The sequence below is a fragment of the Citrus clementina genome, unplaced genomic scaffold (assembly GCF_000493195.1).
Source record: "Citrus clementina cultivar Clemenules unplaced genomic scaffold, Citrus_clementina_v1.0 scaffold_1, whole genome shotgun sequence".
NCBI classification, from domain to species: Eukaryota; Viridiplantae; Streptophyta; class Magnoliopsida; order Sapindales; family Rutaceae; genus Citrus; species Citrus x clementina.
In genome coordinates, this window is record NW_006263303.1 from 23826192 (window position 1) to 23851174 (window position 24983).

At 35.6% G+C, this 24983-nt stretch overlaps 4 protein-coding genes across 4 annotated transcripts; 1 reads left to right on the plus strand and 3 right to left on the minus strand.

Moving 5' to 3' along the window:
• The first annotated feature begins 7055 nt into the window (after positions 1-7055).
• On the plus strand, positions 7056-10871 carry LOC18054362 (LRR receptor-like serine/threonine-protein kinase). Its single transcript, XM_024192294.1, has 2 exons — positions 7056-9936; positions 10035-10871. Exons 1-2 carry the CDS (start codon positions 7113-7115, stop codon positions 10487-10489), a joined length of 3279 nt encoding a protein of 1092 aa, XP_024048062.1. The 5' UTR covers positions 7056-7112; the 3' UTR covers positions 10490-10871.
• A 527-nt stretch (positions 10872-11398) lies between these two features.
• LOC18054363 lies at positions 11399-14281 on the minus strand. The gene is made up of 6 exons (XM_006452608.2): positions 14138-14281; positions 13412-13827; positions 12973-13147; positions 12669-12761; positions 12464-12551; positions 11399-11888 (listed from the first exon to the last, which is right to left on the minus strand). Exons 1-6 carry the CDS (start codon positions 14209-14211, stop codon positions 11607-11609), a joined length of 1128 nt encoding a protein of 375 aa, XP_006452671.1. The 5' UTR covers positions 14212-14281; the 3' UTR covers positions 11399-11606.
• A 417-nt stretch (positions 14282-14698) lies between these two features.
• LOC18054364 lies at positions 14699-15797 on the minus strand. Its single transcript, XM_006452609.2, has one exon. It carries the CDS (start codon positions 15575-15577, stop codon positions 14699-14701), a length of 879 nt encoding a protein of 292 aa, XP_006452672.1. The 5' UTR covers positions 15578-15797.
• A 374-nt stretch (positions 15798-16171) lies between these two features.
• On the minus strand, positions 16172-23446 carry LOC18054365 (kinesin-like protein KIN-14F). Its single transcript, XM_024178529.1, is given in 17 exon segments — positions 16172-16463; positions 16568-17280; positions 17380-17655; positions 17745-17908; positions 18017-18270; positions 18458-18918; positions 19085-19191; positions 19329-19508; positions 19595-19690; positions 19815-19896; positions 20059-20283; positions 20361-20429; positions 20879-21208; positions 21210-21233; positions 21454-21597; positions 21729-21892; positions 23292-23446. Coding segments are annotated over 17 exon segments (3600 nt in total). The 5' UTR covers position 23446; the 3' UTR covers positions 16172-16306.
• Positions 23447-24983: the final 1537 nt, after the last annotated feature.

The following is a 24983-nucleotide window of genomic DNA, read 5'->3' on the forward strand; positions in this document are numbered from 1 at the left end:
TTGTGCTATGATCGTCTTTTCGTTTCCCATTTCACAGATGCCGGTCTGAGATTGTTCTTTCTTAATGTGGATGGATGAGCACATGCTGTATGAATTGTTAGTTTTTTTTTTTTTCCTTTTAAGTTTCTCAAGGGTGTGAAAGATGGGGTGTGTACTTTTTATCAGTTTTGCAATAGTCTGTGCGTAAGAATTTCGAGGAAGGAATATTGAAACTGGCTCTGGACTCTGGAATCCTGTTGAAACTGGCCTGTAAAATGAAAATACAGATTCCTTGGCAGTAATTTCATTTTCGTGGTAATCTTCTCGGTTTCCATTTTAATTGACTAAAGCAGTTCCTGGCCCTTGTTTTTGATAAAATGTTCAACGCAATCAACGTCAGCTACATTGGCTTTTTAGGGGCCCAAGTTTTGGTTCATTAGGCCCAAACCCTAATCTCTTTTAGCAGGAAGAATGTACATGCAAACCCATTGTTGATGCTGATATCTAGTTGCCCTTCGACCGATCAGATCGGTTCACCAACGAGTACGTTGACACTGACAAAAAGGCTGCACTCTACCAGCTTTAGCAATTGCCCGAGCTCTTGGGGCCCAAATCTCTCTTCCTCTTCTTTCCAAGCCTGCGTTTACAGAAACAAATCAGAGACGCCGGTGGTTTTTTCGGCGTAAACCTTTTGATGCTTAAGTCAGTATAAGGTGTTTACGGAAAAAACTATATGATTCAAGTTATGCAGATTAAACGTAATGTTCTTAAGACAAAATGTATCAAGGATTCTTATGTATCAATGCCTGATACTAATTTGGCAGAGTTTCCCCTCCTCTCTAATTTTTTGTATTCATTTTTTCATCGATTTCTCAGTCTTTTATAGGCTGTCATCCCACTCTCTCTGAGCATTTTTCATGCCCGTCAAATTTGGGTGATCAAGGACCTTGATGGGTCTTCCACAACCTAACGTGGGTAAACGTGGGACATCGTGTTCCCCCCAACGGTTTGGAGCATGACGAAACTATCGTGCGTTCGTGAGATCGTTTCCTCTCTCTGAGTGACAGGAATCTGGTCGATATGGATTTCTGGTCGGTGCTCATTTCTGGTCGGCTCGTGTTCTATAACAGATGTGCTACAAGGAACCGACTCGTAACATTCAGCCGGGGAGATTCGTTCCCAGGTACGGAACGGGGAGATGCATGCCTTGTATTTGTTATTACTCAACACCCATTGTAAAAAGAGCCAAGCTTTTCACACCCTTTTGATATCCGTTCATCGGCCCGCTTTTATAATTACAGTTGTATTGTTTCTATAATTTACGTAAAAAGACAAACATACATTTAATTAAACGAAAATTTCTTTACAAATCAGAGACTCTAGCTATTTTTTAATCTTAATATATAATATAGTTAATTTTGAAACAATAAAGAAATAAATTTAATTAATAACAATAATTTTATTTATGTAAAAGTACATGTACAAAATTTACTCTTAACGATAGTGATCTGATTGAAATTCTATTATAATTTTATGTCTTTTTTACGAAATTATAAAAAAGAGATATAAAAATAAAAAGTGAGATTTCTTAAGAGTTTTAAAAGGTGTGTTAGAAGCTCTACTCTTAAATATATCATTAACAAAGTGAAAATGAAAAACCCTTGACCTCATCCATGTTGCTACGATCCTATCAAGGTTATTTAATTGAGGTGGACCAAAAAAGCCTAAGCCACAAAGTTTGACTGTGGATCTTTGATTAAATTTTGTTACAAGCTGTGTTCTTGTAGTTAACGGGTGGAATTATGTAAGCTTTCATTCTCTTTACCCACATAATCCACTAATACAATATTACAAAATGAAATATAAAAAGATGTGTTTGGGAACCCAAATCCTGAAATTAAGGGAAAGATTAGTACAGCAAAGTTGGATTAGGGGACAGTGATTTGACCTTTATTGAGCTTGTACATGACAAACCCTGGATTTTAAGAGAGCATTATTGAAAGTAATGGGTCATCTTCTTCACTAAGATAAATAAAGTGATAAAAAGATGTAGCAAATTGAGGGGCTTAAACGCCTCATATGACACAAGCAAAATATATTTTATAGCCTTAACAAAAGGGAAAGCCAAAATAGCGTTCAAATCAATGAACTCTCTATAGTCTATCACGTAGGCATTGCTTTGATAATTCAATAGGAAACCCCAAAAAAAAAAAAAAAAAAAATTGTAACCAAATGAGATGTGGTCTATTGTTAACCAAGTATCATGCATTATGATTAAAGGAAGAATAAATAAATACCATTAAATAATGCGATTCAATTGAAAGGGACATATTTTTTTTTAAATATAATTATAGTTTACTAATATTTACCTTTCCGAAATCTATTGAAATTATACTACTTGTGTCTAGATAGCCTTGATCGAGAATAAACTAAATAAGCTTCCAAATTTTAAATAACAGAACTAATGAAAGAGTAGTAAAATATTATGTTTTCATAATTAATGTAGCTAAAATGTTACACTTTAATAATTCTTGTAGTAGCTTGTTATGTTGCTATGGTTAAAGTAGTGAAAGAATAAAAACCCATGTTATTAAATTGAAAGAGACTAGCATTTAAGTGCTCATCCACCGATTTTTATCTATAATTCATTCATGTTGTATGTTTTGTGCTTTATTTTAAAAGAAAGTTTTGTTTCTTCATCTCCATATCTATGCTATTTCTAGGGTATTACTCAAGAAATAATATGAGTCAATAAATAATGCAAAGGCAGTGTCCTGTGCTTCTATTTATAGGGTATTATTTTACAAAATTTTGAAGTTATTTCAAGTGCTTGGACTGATTTAATTGTATTATATTTGGTCCCAAAAAAAAAAAATTATTGACATATCACTTGCAAAAAATCAATCGGTTACATTAAAGAGGCAAAACTTTAAAGGATTGGCAGGTTTCTATTTCCAATGTGTACATAGAGGCAAACTCTGCTGCTGATTTTATGGCGAACCTTACTTGTTATTTGCCTCTTGGCCTTATGGTCATGTAGTCCCCCATTGGGGGTTACATGCCTTCTTCTGTATGACTCTTACGGGGTTGCGACTCTTCGCTCAATTATTTTTTAGCTCTTAATTGAGCCCCAATTGATCAAAAAAAAAAAGAGGCAAAGCTTTGATGAGTTACAAAATTATCGCCCATTCATAGATTTAGAAGCCTCTTGAAAACTTAAAAAATGTGAAATTCAGCCAAACAAAAATCATTTTAGAGATAATTGAATAATCTAGTTAAAGAAATAAGAGATAAGTTTAAGCAAGTATTTGATAGAGGTCAACTTTGAGGGAGAAGTGGCAATAATTTGCGCCAAATAATGCAAAAACCAAATCAATCAAAATCGATTGAAATTTCATTATGGAGACGGTCATGGTCGTGGAGGAGACTATTGATTACTACGGTAAGTGGGTTTTGGATTTAGGAAATGACAAATATTATTTTGGATCCATCATCAACATAATTGTTGATTTTAGGACTAAATCACTAAAATATTTGTGGGGTTGCATGGATTCCACATAAATCCAATTTGCCAACTCCATAGCACGTGTGGCCATGTCCAAACAATTAAACGTCTTGTGATGGTATAATTGTAGGTCCATTATAGGATTCACACGCCCATTTTTTCAAACCCACCCAATTTTAGATTAAAAAAACATTAAATTTATCTCCCCCCCCCCCCCCAATTTATAATAATATATATCACATCATTTGCTATAATAATTCTTGAAAACTCTTGTTATTTATCTAAAATCCTTAAGCTACTACCATTGACCCCCCCTTTTTTTTTTTTTTTCAATTAACAAAGACATATTGTGAATACATGACATTTACCGATTGAAGGTCTTCAGGAGGCTTGGTCCTTGCAAGTCCCTTAAAAAAGAAATGATTTCACCAACTGTATAACTATGATTTTAACCAAAAATATGTTTATATGCCAATGATTTGTTCCCATATAGCACAATCCAATAAAATTATATATTTCATATACATATCTAAGAAAATAGTTTTCTATCCGTAGGAATTATTATCATGATTGATTTATAGTTTTATAGAACATGATAACGTACACGCAAGACTCTTTCCTCTCTCTCTCTCTCTCTCTCCCCCAGCATGCATATGAATGAATACATATATGTACATGAACTTTGAAGTTTCAAGTTTCAAGTTTCAAACAAATGCAATGCAAGAAATGGGATTTGGTTTATTTTAACCGTTGATGCCTTCATTCTTTATTCATATTTTCTGACCAAGACCATAAGCTTAAAACATCTTTAGACACATTTCCCTATAAACATCTTTATACAATACCTTTTATTAATCAACCTTTTAACCACACTTCTTCCACTAATTAATAGACTATAATTATTCTTTATCTCCATGTTCTCTCACTCTCTCTTTCATGTGCAAATCTCATGGCACAACCAAGAAGCTGACAACTAAATCATTAAAAAAATTGCTCCAGTAAATTTAAAAGAGCAGTATGTTTTATTATTATTATAAATCTAAGCTTAAAACATAAGTTTTTCTCCTATCTTTGCAACATTCATTGCAATTTTCTAGTTACCTTTCTGTTGATTTTGTACTTTTGTTGTTCTAAAGACTAGCACTATGAGGTCATATCATGTGCCTTACTTCTATCCTTTCTGCCGTTTTAAAAACGAATTAAAACTTTGAAAAATTTACCAGATTCCCATGCATTGTGGAGCTAAAGAGCATGAAAATTTATAAACCATGGATGAGATCAAGTTCATGTGATGAGATCTCTACTGTCTAGTTATATTCTCATATTGTGATTTAGATTTGGATCTATTTTGATCAGTTCTTATATTTGTATTCATTTTTTCTATTTTTTAGTGCTCTGAATCACTTGTAGTCAATAGTTGATGCAACATGCTTAGTGCTCTGAATCACTTGCTGGTTAAGTGCTTTTAAGAAATATGTATGCAACTAAAAAGACAGGCTCAAATTCAATTAGATGTTACAATGTCAACATTACCCATGTCTTAAAATAGTGAAAAATTAATTCTGTTATTCAAAAGAAATTCAAAACAGGCCTTGCTGCATCACATATTTGGGAGATTAAACTATTATTTTGCTATATAAGTGAAAATTGACATCATCCCATTAGCGCACCACAAAGTATTTCATGTATATCTTACAAATGAAACCTTTATGTCTTAGGGCAGGAAAACTTTTACAAGTTGCACTTCACCCAAAAAGTAAACTGTAAAAAGTGGAGTTGAATAAGGGGACCATTTTAGGGGTCCAGCTATGGTGTCACAGTTGTATGGTACCACAGCTGGATCCAACCATTGGATCAAATTCTGATGACAACTGTAGACTAGATTCAATAGTTAGATCCAGCTGTGGTACTGTACAACTGTGGTACCATAAATTTGCCCCCATTTTAGATTGTACAATTTTTTTTTTTCATATTCTTGCTCATCTATGTACAGTACATATTTATTTGGGTCCTTGTCTCTTCTTTTGATGTTATTGCATGTTGTAGTCCCTTTAATTTTCTTTTTTCGGTTCTTATAAATCTTTTCGTTCAACAATCAAATATGTTTTCCCCTATTGTATTAATTTCCTATATATGTGTGTGTGTATTATGAAGCAAGGGCCTTTGCAAAATCATGTCAAGCACCAATCGCCATTCATGCTGGCCAAATTTTGCACAAGAAGTTAATGAATGTCCGTATATTCAGAGAAACATAAAGGATGAAGATCAAAAGTCATTCACCTTCCTGCTACATTGAATATCAAAACTGCAGCAAATTTTACATCTAGTTCTTGCATAAATCTTGAATCATTACTATTAAGACTTTAAATATTGACTCGAAACCGCTCCCGTGACCTAATAATGATGTTAACCGCCATGGTATGAGAGATGCTGATCCACATCATCTGCAATTTTATTATGAACCATCTTTTGTTTTCTGCAGGCCATTTAGCTTTAATGGGTTGATAAAGTTAATTAAGAACCCTAAGTTGGTGTAATGCTGTCCCTTCCACTCAAGGCAAATGTTCATTTTATATGTATTCTTTTGATCCTTTACAGCAAAGACTCCTAGACAGCTTGACCAGATTTGCAGATTATGGAAAACTAATTATATTTTCACTTATTCATTACTTTCATGTGCACTTCACTACTCCATCAGATTCCATAAATTTAAAATCTTCATCAATGCATTATCATTATTTTTATATTCAGTAAATATACCTAATCTGCTTCTATACAAGATCCCAAAAATTCACAGGAATTTGCTGTCAATATACATTAAGAAAAAGTGTGAATTTAAGAGTTTTTTACCTTCGTTTGTGCCACAAAATAACGATGGGTTTAAGCCAAAAACTATGTGACAGAATGTACTGCATTTTGCTGTTTCATTGATTTGTGTCCACATAAATTGATGGACCACCTCGAGCTTTTGGCTTCGTACAGAAGATATGATATGAATGATCGTCTTGATTTTAACTAAGCAAGAGCTAAGACATTCAAGAATAGTTGGTGTATCTCGTTGGTTTGATCATTAAGCTATCACTTTCTGATAGATGAAATCCGTCAATCGAACGGGGCAATTTTGATAAGATATAGTGCCAGTGCTAATCTTCTTTTTAATCAGTTTCTGGGGTGTGACAAGTTGAAATTCTCTTTTGATGGTGACCCCAAAAAATGACCAAAAAAGAGGAAACAAGAAGGTAGAGCGGGTAAAAGTTAGAAAACGGAAATTATTTTGATAGCATTAGGCACCAAGACGTTGCTTTATGATTGTTACTCCTAGTAAAAACTACTAGAGGGTATGTTTCAGAAAGCAAAAGCTAAAAAACTCTGCTTAGTATTGACAGCATAACTTCATAAAAAGTCCACTTACGTAAATAAAACCAAAAAACCCCATCTGCGTCACCTTCTTTGAATTAACAACTACACCAGTTAATTACAATAATACTATGAAGAAAATAAAATAAATAAATAAATAAAAAAAGAAGGTGCTCTTGGATCCAGATCTTCTGTTTTTCTTCTATAAACAAAACATGGGGTTCTCCCCTCAACAATCCCAAAACAGATCACCTGTTCTCATCTCTAAGCAATGCCTGCAGCTCTAAGGCATCTCCTGTTTTCTCAAAACATTTTCTCATTCACCTTGTTACTTATTTCAATAAATTTTCTTTTCTTTTCTACTTGTGATGCTATTGATGAACAAGGCCAGGCTCTGTTAACATGGAAGAACAGTTTAAACAGCTCAACAGATGCATTAAGCTCATGGAATCCTGCAGAAACAAGTCCATGCAAATGGTTTGGGATTCATTGCAACTCAAATGGAGAAGTGGTGGAGATAAGCTTGAAAGCAGTGGATTTGCAAGGCTCATTGCCTTCAATATTTCAGCCTCTCAAGTCCTTAAAGAGGCTTATCATCTCATCATGCAACCTCACTGGCACAATCCCAAAAGAATTTGGACACTATCGCGAGCTTACTTTCATTGATCTTAGTGGCAACTCTCTCTGGGGTGAAATTCCTACAGAAGTATGCAGGCTAAGGAAGCTGGAAAGTTTGTATCTCAACACAAACCTTCTTGAAGGTGAAATTCCTTCTGACATTGGAAACTTGTCAAGTCTTGCATATTTGACACTCTACGACAATCAACTCAGTGGAAAAATTCCAAAGAGTATTGGAGCATTGAGTAAGCTACAAGTCTTTCGAGCTGGTGGGAATCAAAATCTGAAGGGGGAGCTGCCTTGGGAGATAGGCAACTGCAGCAACTTGGTCATGTTAGGCCTTGCCGAAACCAGCATTTCTGGAAATCTTCCTTCATCAATTGGAATGCTGGAAAGGATTCAAACCATTGCCATTTACACATCTCTGCTGTCAGGTCCTATACCAGAGGAGATTGGAAACTGCAGTGAGTTGCAGAATCTTTACTTGTATCAGAATTCAATCTCAGGTCCAATCCCAGGGAGAATTGGTGCTCTCAGCAAGCTTAAAAGCTTACTCTTGTGGCAGAACAGCTTGGTTGGTGCAATTCCAGATGAGCTTGGAAGCTGCACAGAGCTGACAGTTGTGGATTTCTCAGATAATCTTCTAACTGGCAGCATACCGAGAAGTTTTGGAAACCTCTTAAAGCTTCAAGAGCTTCAGCTTAGTGTCAATCAGCTGTCAGGTACCATACCAATTGAAATTGCAACCTGCACAGCATTGACTCATTTGGAAATTGACAACAATGCAATATCTGGTGAGATTCCTGCTGATATTGGCAATATAAATGGTTTGACTCTATTCTTTGCCTGGAAAAATAAGCTAACAGGCAATATTCCAGAGAGTCTTTCTCAATGTCAAGAGCTTCAGGCTCTTGATTTTTCTTACAATAACCTCTCCGGTCCAATACCAAAAGAGATTTTTGGCCTGAGAAATCTCACTAAGTTGCTTCTACTTTCCAATGATTTATCTGGTTTTATACCACCAGATATAGGAAACTGCACCACTTTACGCCGGTTAAGATTGAATGACAATAGGCTCTCTGGTACTATTCCATCGGAGATGGGAAACTTGAAGCACTTGAATTTTGTTGACATGAGTGAAAATCATCTTGTTGGAGGAATTCCTCCATCAGTAGTCGGATGTCAAAGCTTGGAGTTTCTTGATCTTCATTCAAATGGGCTTACTGGTTCTGTTCCTGATGCTCTGCCTACAAGCTTACAGCTTGTGGACCTTTCAGACAACAGGCTCTCAGGCTCACTTGCTCACAGCATCGGATCTCTAACAGAATTAAGCAAGCTTCTTTTGTCAAAGAATCAACTTTCTGGCAGAATTCCAGCAGAGATATTGTCTTGCAGGAAGCTGATATTGTTGGACATTGGAAACAATCGTTTCTCTGGTGAAATTCCAAAGGAACTGGGTCAAATTTCATCACTTGAAATCTCTCTCAATCTTAGCTCTAACCAGTTTTCAGGAGAGATCCCATCAGAATTCTCTGGCCTTACCAAGCTAGGAATACTTGATCTCTCTCACAACAAATTATCTGGGGACTTAGATGCTCTTGCAAGCTTGCAAAACCTTGTCTCCCTCAATGTCTCCTTCAATGATTTCTCTGGTGAATTGCCTAACACTCCATTTTTCCGAAAGCTCCCACTTAGTGACCTTGCTTCAAACCGAGGCCTCTATATCTCTGGTGGAGTTGTTTCTCCAACAGACAGCTTACCCGCAGGCCAGGCAAGGTCAGCAATGAAGCTAGTGATGTCGATCCTCGTTAGTGCCAGTGCAGTGCTTGTGCTGCTAGCAATCTATGTGTTAGTTCGTACTAGAATGGCTAACAATAGCTTCACGGCAGATGACACTTGGGAGATGACTTTGTATCAGAAGCTAGATTTTTCCATTGATGACGTTGTCAGGAATCTAACGTCAGCTAATGTGATTGGCACTGGAAGCTCCGGAGTTGTGTATAGAGTGACAATCCCAAATGGAGAAACACTAGCAGTGAAGAAGATGTGGTCATCAGATGAGTCTGGTGCATTCAGCTCTGAAATTCAGACGCTAGGTTCAATCAGACACAAGAACATTGTGAGGCTTTTAGGTTGGGGTTCTAATAAGAACCTGAAGCTTCTCTTCTATGATTACCTCCCCAATGGAAGCTTGAGCTCACTGCTGCATGGAGCAGGCAAAGGAGGAGCAGATTGGGAGGCTAGATATGAAGTTGTATTGGGGGTAGCTCATGCGCTTGCGTACTTGCATCATGATTGCATGCCTCCAATTTTGCATGGAGATGTCAAAGCAATGAATGTTTTGTTAGGCCCTGGATATCAAGCCTATCTTGCAGACTTTGGATTAGCTAGAATAGTCAGTGGCAGCGGAGACGATAATTGCTCCAAAACAAATCAAAGGCCTCAATTAGCTGGTTCTTATGGTTACATGGCTCCAGGTATTCATTTATTTTTCTACCATTTTTTTAATATTTAGATTCTTAATCAGCTTAATAATGTATGATTAATCAGTTTTATTTATCTGGGTTGTTCACAGAACATGCATCAATGCAGCGGATCACTGAGAAAAGTGATGTGTACAGTTTTGGTGTGGTTCTTTTAGAGGTTTTAACAGGAAGGCATCCGTTGGACCCAACATTGCCAGGTGGTGCACCTTTGGTTCAATGGGTTAGGGACCATTTAGCCAGCAAAAGAGACCCCTCTGATGTTCTTGATGCTAAACTTAGAGGCAGAGCAGACCCAATAATGCATGAGATGCTACAAACACTGGCTGTATCATTTCTCTGCATCAGCACAAAAGCTGATGATAGGCCAATGATGAAAGATGTTGTTGCAATGCTCAAGGAAATCAAACATGTTGATTCCACAAGGCCAGAACCTGACATATCAAAACCTCATTTATCAGTTCCTCGCTCATCGCCTCCAGCTAAGATTGTAGTTTCACATGGGTCATCTAACTGTTCTTTTGCCTTCTCTGATGAGTCAGTATAATCCCCAATACTAGAGGAAGCATCAGTATAATTTCAGCTAAAATAATACATTCACCAATTGTATTATTGTAACAAAAATAAGCACTTAGTGTGAGTTTTGAAGGGATGGAAAGCACTTTTATTAGAAGTGATTATCTTGGAAGTAGATATGAGAGATGTTTTGGAGGTTGAGAGAATGACTGCAGGAAAAAGCAAGGAGCTGTAACAATGATTGGTATTTTTGTATTTATGTTAGTAGAATTTATTGCAAAAGCTATGGGATTCTCTCTCTTTCTTTCCTGAACAGTGCAGTCTAAGCACCGGTGCTCACATGGTCCCCAGGCTCCTCAAATCACATGTCCATGTGCTGTCTGAGAGAGACTTTCCACAACAATGTAAAGACACTTGCCAATTAAAATATATTAACTTTGTTATTGAAGTCAGTATGTCCTAATCAGAAGCACGTGTAAGTGTAAGAAGATCATCAGTCATCACACTTCATCTATAAATTAAGTCATTTCATTAACAAGATTGCTTCACATGCAAAGGAATTAAGGTCCCATTTTGAGTATTACTGCAAATCCACTGTTATGATTTAACTTATAGTGTGCAGGAACTGTAAATGAAGCAATAGTAATGTTTTAAAATTCTACTGTCCTTGTCTAGAGAGGCTCGCGTTCTACCGTAATCTTGATAGCAGCACTTCAATGACGAGCTTTATGTGCTTTAAATTTGCACATTTTTCCCCCCAAACTGTAAACATCAAGAAGAAGACAAATGCTGTGCCAACAGAAACCCGAGGATTTCATTGAACTATTTATTTGCAGCATATGAATTGATGGGATCTCTCTTACATTCTAACAAAAAGGTGATCTTATCAACAGAATCAAACTTCAAACCAAAGCCACTTGTTTCTTTTTCATGGAGCTAGTTGTCAAAAAACACATATATACAGGATGGCACTAGGGTAGGCAGACAAAAAATAAGTTTGGGACAGTTGCGTGCTACAGTGGCCATCTTTTTGGCCGCCATTGTTCCAATGAAAGGCATACCCTGTCCTTTTCAAACAACTTTAAGTGAACTGGCTATGGACCATCATTCCATTCTAACATGGCATAAGGAGAACTTATTGTTGAGCTTTAGGAAGGATACTGGGATTCTAGCTTCTTCAATATGAAACTTGTGACACACCAATTGAAACCACGGTACTGAAGCCAATGGATAATCCTTGACTTACGTGTCTCCTTGGGTGCACCTTGACTTCGGAGCCATTGCTTTGAGGCCTGAACAAATAGATGATCAATTGAATGCTTGGACATGCCAAGTTTTGATTCTTGGTCTTCATCAGATTCACCATCCCTGAAAACCAGGTTCACAGCCTTTTTTGCATCGGTTTGACTTATTCCCTTCTTGAACAATGCCTAATAATTTGGAAAAAAAAAAAAAGGGAACTCAACGAATTAGTATCTTCACTCATAAAGAATAAAAATTCAGAAGAAAAAACCAATACTTTTGCCCCATTACATGTCTTTCCATATAACCAGTAAATTTACTCACTGAATATGATACATGCAAACCATCGGTTAACTACCACAATATTTTGTAATACCTAAAGTGAGCCTGAAAATATTTTCCCATGTCTCCTGATAGTTGTGATGAGCTTGTGCAGCATATGATTATGGTGATATTTAATATTTCATCTAATTCAAGACAGTGACAATCTCTCATGACTGCAAATTTTCAAAAGGAATTTCAGTGCTGTATGGTCTTTCCTCTCTGAAAAATCTTGCAGAGTCATACTGTGTAAACATTTATATCAGAAATTTAAAATTATTTAATACTAGGACTAGCTTCGTATGTAAACATAACCATCTAGATTTGTTTTCCCTTAAAAGAAATGTCTAAAATCTGGAAAGAAATGGCAAAACAATGAAATGAAGGTTTATGTAGTAAATCATTTGACCATAAAGAAAAATACTAAAAGGCAGATGCTTACTTGCTTGATTCGTCTAGGTCCCCAACTTGCAGAAGACCACCTAGATCGAGAATATGATTCCGCGTACAAGCTATCATTGATCAACCCTCTAGCATAACCGAGAGATCAAAGAGTTTAAGAAACTAGCCAACTATAGTAATGGTGTTCCCAAGAAGTAGCACACAACACATTCTGAAGGACAATATCCTAACTAGGTAGTATTTACCTGCTTTGGAAATCAGTTATCACAGCCTCAATTACATGAGAAGGAAATTTCTTTCCATTCAGCTTCTTTCTCATCTCGACTGCTGTAAATGCTCTAGATAAAGAAAACAAGCTTAAGAATTTCAAAGCACTGGAAATGATATGAACCTGATAACAACAGCAGATGTATTTCCAACACGCTAGAAATAGTACCCACAATGCAGTAAACTACTTTTCCTAGAAGAACTAAAAATTTCAACAACAAGAAACATATTGAAAAAAATTTCAAATCTTGAGAAGTTTTAAGACCAAAACTATATTCTAACCTTGTCGCAAGTAATTTGACTGCCAAATTCTCAGCATCCTGTCTTGCTTTAGCTGCTTGCAAATAAAAATCTTTTTGTTGAAGGATTTTCATCTCCTCAGCAACCTCCTGGGGTTCTTCAAATACCTCAGATTCTTCGAAAAGTCCATGCTCACAACTAATTTCTTCTCCAAACTCTGACTAAATATATAAAGCATATGCTTAATTTTAATACAAGAAGAAAAAAGAAATAGTAAATAAATAAAGCTAAGACAGGTAATAACAATACTATGTAGCCAACATTTCTGTGAAATAAACTTTCAACATGGTTAACATAAATCAATATTTTGAATACATGCACATAAAGAAGTTAATTTTAGTAGATAGTCCACCTTTTGCATGCTAAAGAGAAAATTCCAAATTTGTTTCAATACAAAAGCAAGCTAAAGAGAACATTATACCTTGTTTAGCAGCATCCAACAATATGTTGTTGTTGGTCATTCGATTATGATTTTGGAACTTCTTATGTGAAGCAAAACTTGTCTTCACATCTCTCCCACTATTTGAAACCTCAGTTCTCAACTCACTTGCATCTGACTGTTTTTGCAGTTCATTTCTCTGCAAACCATTTACCGGCACAGAATTTTTCGGGTCATAAATCTTTAAAGGTTTCTTTACATCTCTCCCACTATTTGAAACCTCAGTTCTTAACCCACTTGCATCTGGCTGTTTGCGCAGTTCATTTCTTTCCAAACCCTTTACCGGCACAGAATTTTCTGATTCCTTAATCTTTACAGATTTCTTAGGGACATACCTAACAGGAAAAGATGAACTGTAGTCCCTTCCTTTCACACACGAAATTGCATTTTTACTTATCCTAAAATAAACAAAAAAAATAAAATGAAATAAAATAAAATCAGAATTGTCATCACTACAGTAAAATTGCATTATTACCAAAATCTAAATAATATGCCACACATTTTCTTTCCAACAAATAAATATTCCGTTTGGTTGCCAGGAAGATGTAGGTAAAAAAAAAAAAAAAAGGAAAGCTGAAACTAGATGGAAAAGAAAAGGGTTTCCTACAAAAGGATCTTTCTGCACTTTAATTTCATTTTCCTTCATTTTCTAACCAACCAAGCAGAGGGTAACAGTGATTGAAGCCAAAATTGAGAGAGAAATCTTACCAAGGAATCAACAACCCGCGAAATTCAAGCCGAGGCGAGATTTTTAACCCGACATTTCCCGCTAGAGTTGCCATTTTAAATTAAAATTTCAATTTTTCGCAGAGGAGAGCGTGTCCATAAACCCTAGATTAAATTTTAACTCAAATGGCGCGTGTTTGCAGTGTCTCTAAGGAGCGTACCAGTTGGTGCTTATAGAAACTATTGTGGACCCCACTTTTGCCGCGGTTACCGAACTTTCAAAAATGTTAATGCCAATAATAATTTCCGCCCAAAAATATATTTCTCTTTTTGTTTTTGTTAATTTGACAAGATGATTTTTTTTTAATACACATTATTTTACCCTCTCATGGTTTAGCAAACATTTTATTATTTTATATTCAAGATTCAAGAATCAAACACCCATGTAATTCTTTATTTTGATATTAGGGATGAGAAAATAACGTTTTTAGTGAATATTTACAGGCAACTTAAAAGATACATACCATAAGCAATATCAAATTGCTTCATACCTATTCACTCAACTCGAATGCTACAAGACCTGCTGATAATCTTATCTTTACCTTATCCCATTTTCAGAGCATACAGAACATGGCAAAACCCTTGGATTGAATCATCATTTTCTTTATTGGCACTAGATGCGCATTCAATTGTGTTTGGCTTAAAAATGAATAATCCATAGCTTGGGCTAGATTCATTAAATAACCAGTCGTGCACGTCCCAATAAATTTGTATCGATGTGTCATTCATTGAGATGGTCTCATTTCCTCTAAATCTCCAATTCAAGTTCAGAATGCGAATTGTCGAGATCCCATCTATACTTATCCACATTTCAGGATCTCCCGGACCAAATAAAGAATTTTCGATGACGATGTCGTGCTCTTCTTTCCCATCACCCAAGAGGGCTCTAGTGCAAAACAACTTTTTTCCGTACACATTCTCTTTCTTGCACAATAAGGTAGCCTCTGGGAAGGTTGGTCTTTTCTTGGTTCTCTTGTACGCGTCATTCGGTGAATCTCCTAGCAATAACACAATCTCATCTTCATACACAACGGCAACATAATAATCTGAACTTGGAGCTGGGTTGCTGGAGAATTTGGCCTGTCGAAAATCCCAATAAACAAAAGCCCTTTTACCATCAATTTCAAAGTTTTTGAGTCCCTTCTTGTTCCAAAATTGAGAAGCTTTTAAATCAGTCTTGAAGGTGTACGGATGTTGATCATCGTAAGGGTTCTCCACGTTGAAGCAAAGGTAATGGTTAACGAGGTTCTTACTCCATGTAACTGTTATCTTCCGAAAAAAATGTGCAATTTTGGCTTGGTAGATGAGGATTAGCCAGCTCTGTGAAGCTTTATTTGCCACCCGATCCTCCCTTTTTGTTGATGATGGTGGCGGCTTTGCTGGAATGAAAGGTGATCCGGTTTCATAAAAATGTTCAGGCATTGGATTCTCGAGGCTGATTCAAGTCGTAAAATATGCATGTCACGAGGGAATCTGAATCTCAGCCTTGGATTTGAAGCCCTCAAAAAATGAGAAGACGGGAAATAGGACAATGTTGGGAGGTTTTGGGGAAGTTTCCGTAGAGATTACTTTGGAGGAAATATGCATATAAGCAGAGGCCATTAATGTCAGGTCCTAGATAGAAGCTTTTTTGTTTTCTGTTACTAAAACTTGATTGATTCTTTCACTTAATTTAAGTTAAGAGTTTTCCAGATTGGAGGTAAATATGGCTAATTCTTGAACCACCCGAGTAATATTGAAACTATCTTTAGTAAGCATGAAACCTTCTTTGAAAAATTCAAGTACAAAACTAAGTTAAGGTTGTATTACAACTAATAAGATCAGGAACTAAGCCCAGTTATTTTCAGTTTTCCCCTTCTATCTGCTGACAATCATCATGCCCAATATAATCGTAATACTTAAAATTGTGCTGTTAATTTTTTTTTTTTTTTGGAAGTGAAAAGTTCAGCCAGACTGCCTTTGAGATGTACTCTTCGTAATTATAGATTCTTTTGATTGATAAAATGCTCTTAGGTACCACAACAATTCACTCTCAATAACTTATAGTATACAACTCAAGACACCAACGTGAACATCCAATGTACAAAAACGTAAAATATTAGTGGCAACAGATAAAATTTCGATCTTTTTTTATACTGTATATCCTTAAGGTCAAATCAAAAACTTTCCACGAGGTGAAGACCGACTCCTCTTAAATTCGGGCATTGATGTATTATTGCCTCCTTCCTGTGCTTGGTGAGTTGCAGCATTTCGCAGCTTGTTTTCAAGTTTCTCAGCCAAAAAGGGTTCCACTGGCTGCACCAATCCCCTGCTGCACACATTGCACAATGTAACTTAACAGCGAACATATGAAGATACCAACAGTAACTGTTAACAAGAACTAATCAAATGAGGATAAAAAGCTTTGAAAACCTCGGTTCTAGATTTTGGGAGTTCCTTGAGAAGTTCTGTTGAACCTTCTTCATCTTTAATTCACTGTGCACTGGTGAACCAAGAAGCGAATGCTCATTTTCTGGTTCGGAGAAATCACTTTTTCTAGCCTCATCCATCTTTTCACCAGTATCCATATCAGAAAGCAATGTTATTCCCATATCAGATTTCTGGAATCTAGCTGGAAGTTGATGCTTGGCCTTGGCCTTGCTCTCTGGCTTGCTTTTTCTAATGCCACCTTGTCTTATATTAAGAGCTTGCCGAATTTGGTCATCTTCATGCTCTGGGTATTTACTCCTGTGGCTGACCTTTTGGAGGCTGGACAATGTATCTAAAACATTATCCTGCTGCTTTGCCGGTTCTTGTGAACCTATATACACTCTTGAATTATTGATTTCTATTGAAGATGTGATCACTGGCGTTGCGGAGATGGATTTATTGACTGGTACTCTAGCTGGAAATGGTACTCGTGAAATTGGTTGGTTCTCAGTTGTGTCAGCCTTGACCCTGCTTCTCAGGAGGGTTCCTCTATCAGTGGATATTGATCTCCTAACAGAAGGGGATGATGTTCTTGGCTTTGATGACCCCCCCAATCTGTCTTCAGCCACTAAAGGAATCTTTGGCAATGGCTCCTTGTCCGTCAATGCAGAAGGAAACCTTGACCTCCTTTGCTTACCTGAAGAAGTGCTTCTAGGCTGAAAATCATACATGACAGCAAGACGGAGATGAGGCGTCCACAATACAATGTTTTAAAAAAAATATGGATATATATTTTACATTGTGATTTCTTTTACCTCAAGGCTTCTACTGTCATCATTTGGCTGATTTATCCCAGGCTTCAAGCTAGCACTAATTCCATATCGTGGCACATGAAAAGGTGAAACTGCTCTTGGTTTTTGAGATTCTGAAGTATGAAAAGGTGAAACTGCTCTTGATTTTTGAGATTCTGAAGTATGAAAAGGTGAAACTGCTCTTGGTTTTTGAGATTCTGAAGTATTTCTTGTTACCCCACGTCTCAGTTGTTCCAATTCTGCTTCCTTTTTCTCCAATGTTTGTTTAAGATTCGATATCTGAATACATTGTAAATTGTTGTCGAGTTTCAAATATAGTGAGAAACACTCATGCAAAAAATTGTATTTGAGGGTGATGAAAAACAAACCTCTTCTCTGAGTTCTCGGATTTCACCACTTTCTTTGTTAGAGCGGGCAGCCCCTAGTTCTATGGAGGAAACTCTCTCAGCAAACTTGAGTGTGCTAATGGTCTCTCCAATAGCATTATGTTCAGGATTTATGTGTACAAACATTAATGTTTTAGCATGCCCACCTGTTCATTAAATCAAAAACAATAAAAGCAATCAGAGACTAAAGAGATTAGAGAGGAAAAAGTCTACTACCGTTTATCAAATGAGTGGCAAAATAAGTCTATGCATACCTAAAGAATCCTGTAATACTTGAGTAAGTTTGCTGTTTCTGTAAGGAATATGTGCACTCTTTTGGGCAAGAGCAGAAATGACATCTCCAAGAGCTGAAAGTGATCTATTAATATGTTGAGCTTCTTTTAATCTTTCACCTACAGCTTCTGATTTATCAACTCTCTCACTTCCAGCCAAATCCACCAGATGAAGGCAACCTTTAAGAATGGATCCAGTTACCAACTCTCTTCCCAGGACATGAACTGTCAAAACACTGCAGAAGGAAGGTTGCATTCACAAAAACATAACTAAATTACCTAAATTGATAAAAAAGTTTCAACTATTGTGACAGTGTAATACGGAACCAACAAATGTAACATTAAAACTTGCAGTAGTATTATTAGAAGCCTTTGGTTTATGTTACAGTTGCAAAATAAATGCTACAAAAAGAAAATCTTTACCTGTGAGAACGGCTACTTCGTTCATTTAGAGCAGTAGCACCAACAGCACGATTCTTTTGACCAATTCTCATCAACTCAATAACATCTTCAGTACTTGTAACTGGAATCAAACTTGCATCTGGTACATTAAGGCCATTTGCTTGAGCAGTGTTACGTATATCTAATGTAATGATTGTTAAGGTAAATCAAATACTTTTGCAGCTTTTCAACTCAAATTGCAAACAAACATAAAATTTTAAAGTCATCAAATGTGTTGTAGAAAGTAAATTTCAAAAAGGATATCTTCTATTAGAGCCATCACTGACTAACAAGTCTCTCACTTGTTCATTGTATATTTCAATCATCTGAACTCCAACCTCATACTTTATCATATCACCCCTTGTATTTGATATTTGAAATAAGTCACGTAGAGCTCGATAGTTTACACCCCATGTTTCCTCAGCTGTCAGGTCAGGGCCACTCTGTAAAAGAAAATATGTTATTTGTAAATTGAGGTTGAAGAAAATATTGCTGCTCATTTATTTTCAGAATGTTAGTGCAGCATTAAGTTATTTGCTATGAGTCAAGTTTTGACTTAACACACAGCAGTACTTTTACATTAAGGAATTCAAACAAGCATGGTTTTACCATTGTGTATGTCTTCCCTGAGCCAGTTTGTCCATAAGCAAATATGCAGACATTAAAACCATCTAGAACGGACCTGACCAATGGTTGCGTATCTACATATATTTGCTCTGTGCATAAAAAATAATAAAATAAAATAAAAATCATGAGTAGGGTGGCGTATGGTCACTAAACCATTTTAGGATTTTAGATTATTAACAGACTTTGAAAATAATTGAAAAGCCTAATCTCGAGAAAGAGAAGATACCCTGTGACACATTTGGTGCAAACACCTTATTGAATAAAAACATCTTTCGTGCATCTTTGCCTTGTTTGAAAGGATTAGTAACCATAATATTTCCATTTTCACCAATATAATCAACAGTGGATTGTCCATTTGATTGCCCTGGTAAAAAGGGTCTTACTCTACAATATACCCTTATTGTTCCTGCATTGAATTCAAAAGATAAGCACCTTGCATCATAAGATTTTTTATTTTCTCAACTCAAAAGATGCAAGATAATGGAGAAAAACCTTTAAGATCTTGGACTTGATTGTAAAGTACACGGTTTTCCTCTAAAACCTTTTGGTAAGAAGAAGAGGCGACTTCAAGATTCTTGATATAATGCTCTGCAATAAGTAAAAATACAGCTTCAATGGAAATGCTAATAATGGAAATTTTCAAGTCAACATATAATAACCAAAAAATGATGTCAAAAGGATTTTCTTTCTTTTTTTTTTTCCAGATCCTCACCAAGTCTATAAAGTTCTTCCTCCCAATTTGATTGAATTTCTTTGACTTCTCCTTTTGTCTCCAGATATTGCAATTTTAACTCCTAAAACCAGCAGGAAATTAACATAAAGTAACGACTCCCAAGATACGCATAGTGATTCGATCTTTTGATCACCCGTTTTTGGAAAACCATTTTTTGTATAAAACAGAAGATGCATCTAAGTTGATTTCAAATGGTAATAATTTCAGTGCATTATGATCAAACCTGAAGTTGTTTCTGATGCCGATCTGTTAGTTCTGCATGATCACAAGAACGACTGATGGAATGCTGAATGACTTCACGTTTCTCACCACAGACGCAGAATTTGGAGTGATCACCAGATACCAAACTAGTTTTTTGTCCAAGGTATTGTGAAATGGCTTCCATGAATTCAGCTTTTGACAGAGAACCAACTTCTCCTTTCAATATTTTCTTCAGAAATAGTCCAAGCTGTAGAAAATGTTTAGTACTCATTGAAATGTCAATGAAAGCACAACATACGTTGTGATAGTTCAAATTTTAAGTACCTGAGTGCCTTGAGAGACTAGTACTGCTGAGAAATCCTTAACAACCTTACCGAGCAAAGTGTCAATTATCTGCAACATTTCATACATAAGAGTTGAAAATTTAACCAAAAGAAAGAAAGAGAAATGAGCATATACAATAAGATAGCTTTTTTTTTCTTTTTTTGTTGGGCTATGAATGCAGAGAAATTTCATTATAAAAAAATAAACAAATAACAGATTCCGAAGCACGGTATTTTGTATTTTGATCTTTACATACTTCCAGGGGCCATACCACAAATTCCATGATAATTTAAGTCGAAAGAACATCAGAGAATCATGTTGACTTGAAGACAGTAGTATGCCAGCATGATTAGATAAGAATTTGAGATTAATTAATAATAATGTAGTATTTAGTTCAGATCTTTTTGAATTTTCGTAATTGCCCATTCAAAGTGCTGTTAAATATACTTTTATCTTCAAATGAACTATTGATATTTGTAAGAGTATTTGCACAACAAATTGGAAAGGATCTTACCTACCATTGCATTCAAAGGAAACTCTTCAATCCCATTACTCTCTCTAAGGTAAGCCTGAAGAAGTCGAAGCCCAAAACGATCAAAAAGGAATGCCAGAGCATTTGCAGTTTTGGATTCTTCAAGTGAGACCTCATTGGAGAGATGGAGAAATTCCAATAGCTGTTCATATTGTGATGATTCAGATTCATCAAAGGACTCATCTGTACTTTCACTACCAACCAAGGATGGTGACCTGTTCGGGAAGGATGTGATCTTTACAGTCCCTCCATACCTCCAAACACCAATTCCTCCAGCTTGCTTCCACTCATAATAACCTTTCAGGCAATCAAATGTTATTTCATTTACTTGAGGAGCCTCCCTGTATCACATAAAGTTTCTCAAGCTCAGTTTTAAGGAAATAACATGCTAAACACATAAAACTACTATAAGAAAATAGGCAGAAAAAAATTTGGCATGGTCTTGCACTTGAGATAATGTTAAATGAAATAACATTTGATTGCCTCAGATGACAACTGATTTTAAATGCATCATCCTGCATGTTGATTTACATACCAAACAGTTTAAGAAAGAGTTAAAACCTTTTCCAAATCAGATGCTTCAAAAGTCAGAAGCTGCATATCTTTAACAGCCACAAGAAAGTTCCTCATGTTTTCGAAATACTGAATTGCAGACTGTGCTGCTCCCTCCGTTGCCTGTACTGCAATAATTGGATTTTCCACCACCTATTTACATTTCAAACACAGAGTTGAAACTAAGAAAAGAATTGAGTGGTTACAAGAACAATGAATGTGTATGATTACGTAAATTTTCTTGTCAAAGGAAACAATTACATAATCTGCTATATAATTAGTACCTTAAGAACAGCTCCAGGATTGACTTTGTTAAGCACATTGCATAAAATAAGGCCATTGCGAAGGGCAAGGCGAAACTCTTCTTCAGAGGGTTCTTTAGGCAGGGTTCCTGAAGCACCTTTGTCCATCTGCCTTAGCCATTCTGCTGCCTGGTACCTCCTTGCAGCTGGTATAAATAAGAAATTAATATAGTTATAACTTAAAGATTTAGAAATTGTTCTTCATTCACTAACATATTCTCATTTTCTGTGCTTTTTCTTTGAGAATTATACAGAAGTTATATCATTCTTTTGTTTTATATATATATATAATCAATAGACTGCATAATTGATAATCCTTATGAACTATGCTAAAATAAGTATAAAAATTATGTTAAACATGTTAAGGGACAATCTTGTTCGTATAGAGCCTTAGAAAGGATAGGCATCTAACTAAAACTGATGGCGTATAGTGTATTAACAATGTTGGTCCTTTCATTTTGTAAATTTTACTACATACATGTCAGATAGAATTTTAAGTTTGATCCCTTGCTATTTGTGAGTACCTAGTACTAGATTTTGAGCTATAAAAGCAGAGAGGTGTGCACTAATGGTGAGCGGTGTGCAGTTTATAAACTACAACTGCTTGCATTTATGTGGCCCTGAGCATCAAAATTGGGGCCATTTTTACTCTTATTTACCACCACATTGACCCACACCTCACTGACAAATTCTATAAACTTTCAGGTTTGGTAGGTGAAACAAGTAACAAACAAATGAATATATAAATTTTGATTCTGGTAATTTTAGCCTGCACATTTTAATATGCCAGTATGAAAGTTTGGTAGGTGAAACAAGTAACAAACAAATGAATATATAAATTTTGATTCTGGTAATTTTAGCCTGCACATTTTAATATGCCAGTACTTGAACAGTTGAATATCAAGATTTAGTCTCCAAGCTCCATCAATCCATGCTTATGATATACACTCAAGCACCAAGTATAAACAAAAAAATAATTGACATGATTACACATCATCATCTGATCAAGACTTGCTAATATTATTTCTCAGATACTTTACTGTGACTTAATACCATCTTATCTTTTGCTTTTTCTTTTTCATTTACTGTCACTATAACTTTTTTATCTACCATACCTATGAGCTGAGAATTGGACCACTATCCATCATTAGTTGCAATGTTTCATTCTATACACTCCCAAAAAAGGTAGAGTGTTTGTAAAGGTAGGTGTAAATAAAAACTGGGGATTCATACTAAAGTAAATAAACAAACTAACAATGGGGCTAAATTGAATTAATTTCTCCAAGATGGTCCCATGTCAGCACTATTTGTGACGGGGATACCAAACCCTTTTCATTTTTCAAACAGAGATCACCCGCATTTTGTGGAAGGAACATCATGATTCCTATTTGTTTTTTTTTTTCCTTTTCTTTTCCAAAATGAGAATAATATCATATGATCACCAAACCCACGAAAATAAAGTAAAAAAGAAAGTAAATTACACAAAAAAAAGAAAAAAATTCTAGAGAAACAAACAGGCAAAATAGTAATAATCAGAAATGGCACCTGCTTCCTCAGCTTTTCTGTGAGCTAATTCATAGTCATTAATAATTTCTTCAGTGTATGAAGCCTCATTGTTGGAGACTACCGACTTTAGTCCTCTTAAGTTCTTGCAAGGAGAGGTGAAAACTGAACTTGAGTGATTTGTTTCTTGTGGCATCTTTCTATCTTATCTCTCTCTCTCTCTCTAAACTCACTGCCACAACAAACAAAAAAGAACTGCTCAAAAAAATTTGAAATGATGAATTCTTTGATGATCAGTAAATGAAAAAACAAAAATTCAAGAAAATGATACAATGCGTGAAGATGTAAGAAAAAGAGAAACAGATGAATGAGCACACAACCCCAGAAACGAAATGACTTTGTTCAGTGATACTAATTTAAGAGCAAGCAAATAGTAACTGAAGTTACCTTGAAGGGTCTTTAAAATTGTGAAGAGTCCTCGAAAATTTAGCTGGGGGGGGGGGGGGGGGGGAAGCTGTACTTGAGCTTGAGAAGATGGTCGGAACTCAGAGCCGTTGCAGAAATGGGAGGTGAAACAAATAAGCTTCCCGTGTGGGGTTAAAGAGAGAGCATTAATGAAATTACATGTACATGATGAGCCTCTGCTTCATTAAATGCTTCAACTTACATGTGTGTATATGTTTCTCTTTGCTGCTTACGAAAGAAACTGAAAGAGAAAGAGTCCTGGTAAGAGAAAATCAAAGGACTAATGAAATTTAAACGTTTTAGTGGCTTTGCCTTCTTCTATCTAAATAAAGAATTAATATTACTCTACAAAAGTGACATATTCATAATGCTTTTAAATGGGTCATAACTGCTCTTTCTTCTTCATCTTTCTTTTTTTTTTTTTTTGGGTCATGTCTAATGTAACTTACCTCTCTCTCAATATATGTACAATAGTAATATTGTCGTATAGTTTAAACGACGAGGTATAAAATAGATAGAATCTATCTCTAAATAATGAAAAATAATAATTTTATAATACACACAAGAGTTTTAAAGATTTTTTTTGGTATATAAAATCCGTTGGTATTTAAAAATCACATTAGAACCCAACTAATTTAGATTCAAATCGGGTAGGACTACTAGAACGACAAAATTCTTTCAACAAATATTTAACATAATTGCATTCCAAACTTCAAACTGTTGAACAAGAGATTTAAAGATTTCGCAACATCTGGCAATTAAAATTATTTTACTATTGATAAAATTGAAGTAGATCTCGTATAAGAAGAAGATAATAATTTTAATATTATTATTATTTCTAAGGCTATATTTATTGACTTAAAAGTTTTGAAAATGTGCTTCCAAATGGCATGCCATGAAGGCAAATTAGGAAATGACAACTGTGGAACGCAATGGGACCCTTAAACCGTTGGACTGCACGGCAAGATCCACCCAAAATGATGGCATAATTTGGGTGGCTTTATAAAGCTTCGGACTTTGGCATTTCTTTTGTTATGGTGTTTTCTCTCAAAGTGGATGTTATGATATTTGTCATTCTCATGCATGCACTTGCTGTCTATCCCTTTCTCTCCATTTTGTATACATATTAATTTTGTTGCTCGATGATGATGGTGAAGGATGATTATAATTCTCAATTAGGAGCTTAATGACTGTTTTGCAGTATTTTCAACCTCGTTATGTGCCCTGGAACAATCGAAATGTCCCATTAATTACCTTAGTTTTAAATTG

Coding starts and splice junctions, on each gene's coding strand:
- LOC18054362 (XM_024192294.1), top strand. CDS start 7,113: ATGCCTGCAGCTCTAAGGCATCTCCTGTTTTCTCAAAACATTTTCTCA. Junction 9,937..10,034: donor TTATGGTTACATGGCTCCAG/GTATTCATTTAT, acceptor GGTTGTTCACAG/AACATGCATCAATGCAGCGG.
- LOC18054364 (XM_006452609.2), bottom strand. CDS start 15,577: ATGCCTGAACATTTTTATGAAACCGGATCACCTTTCATTCCAGCAAAG.
- LOC18054363 (XM_006452608.2), bottom strand. CDS start 14,211: ATGGCAACTCTAGCGGGAAATGTCGGGTTAAAAATCTCGCCTCGGCTT. Junction 13,148..13,411: donor GTTGGATGCTGCTAAACAAG/GTATAATGTTCT, acceptor ATATTTAGTCAG/AGTTTGGAGAAGAAATTAGT. Junction 11,889..12,463: donor GACCTAGACGAATCAAGCAA/GTAAGCATCTGC, acceptor CCAAATTATTAG/GCATTGTTCAAGAAGGGAAT.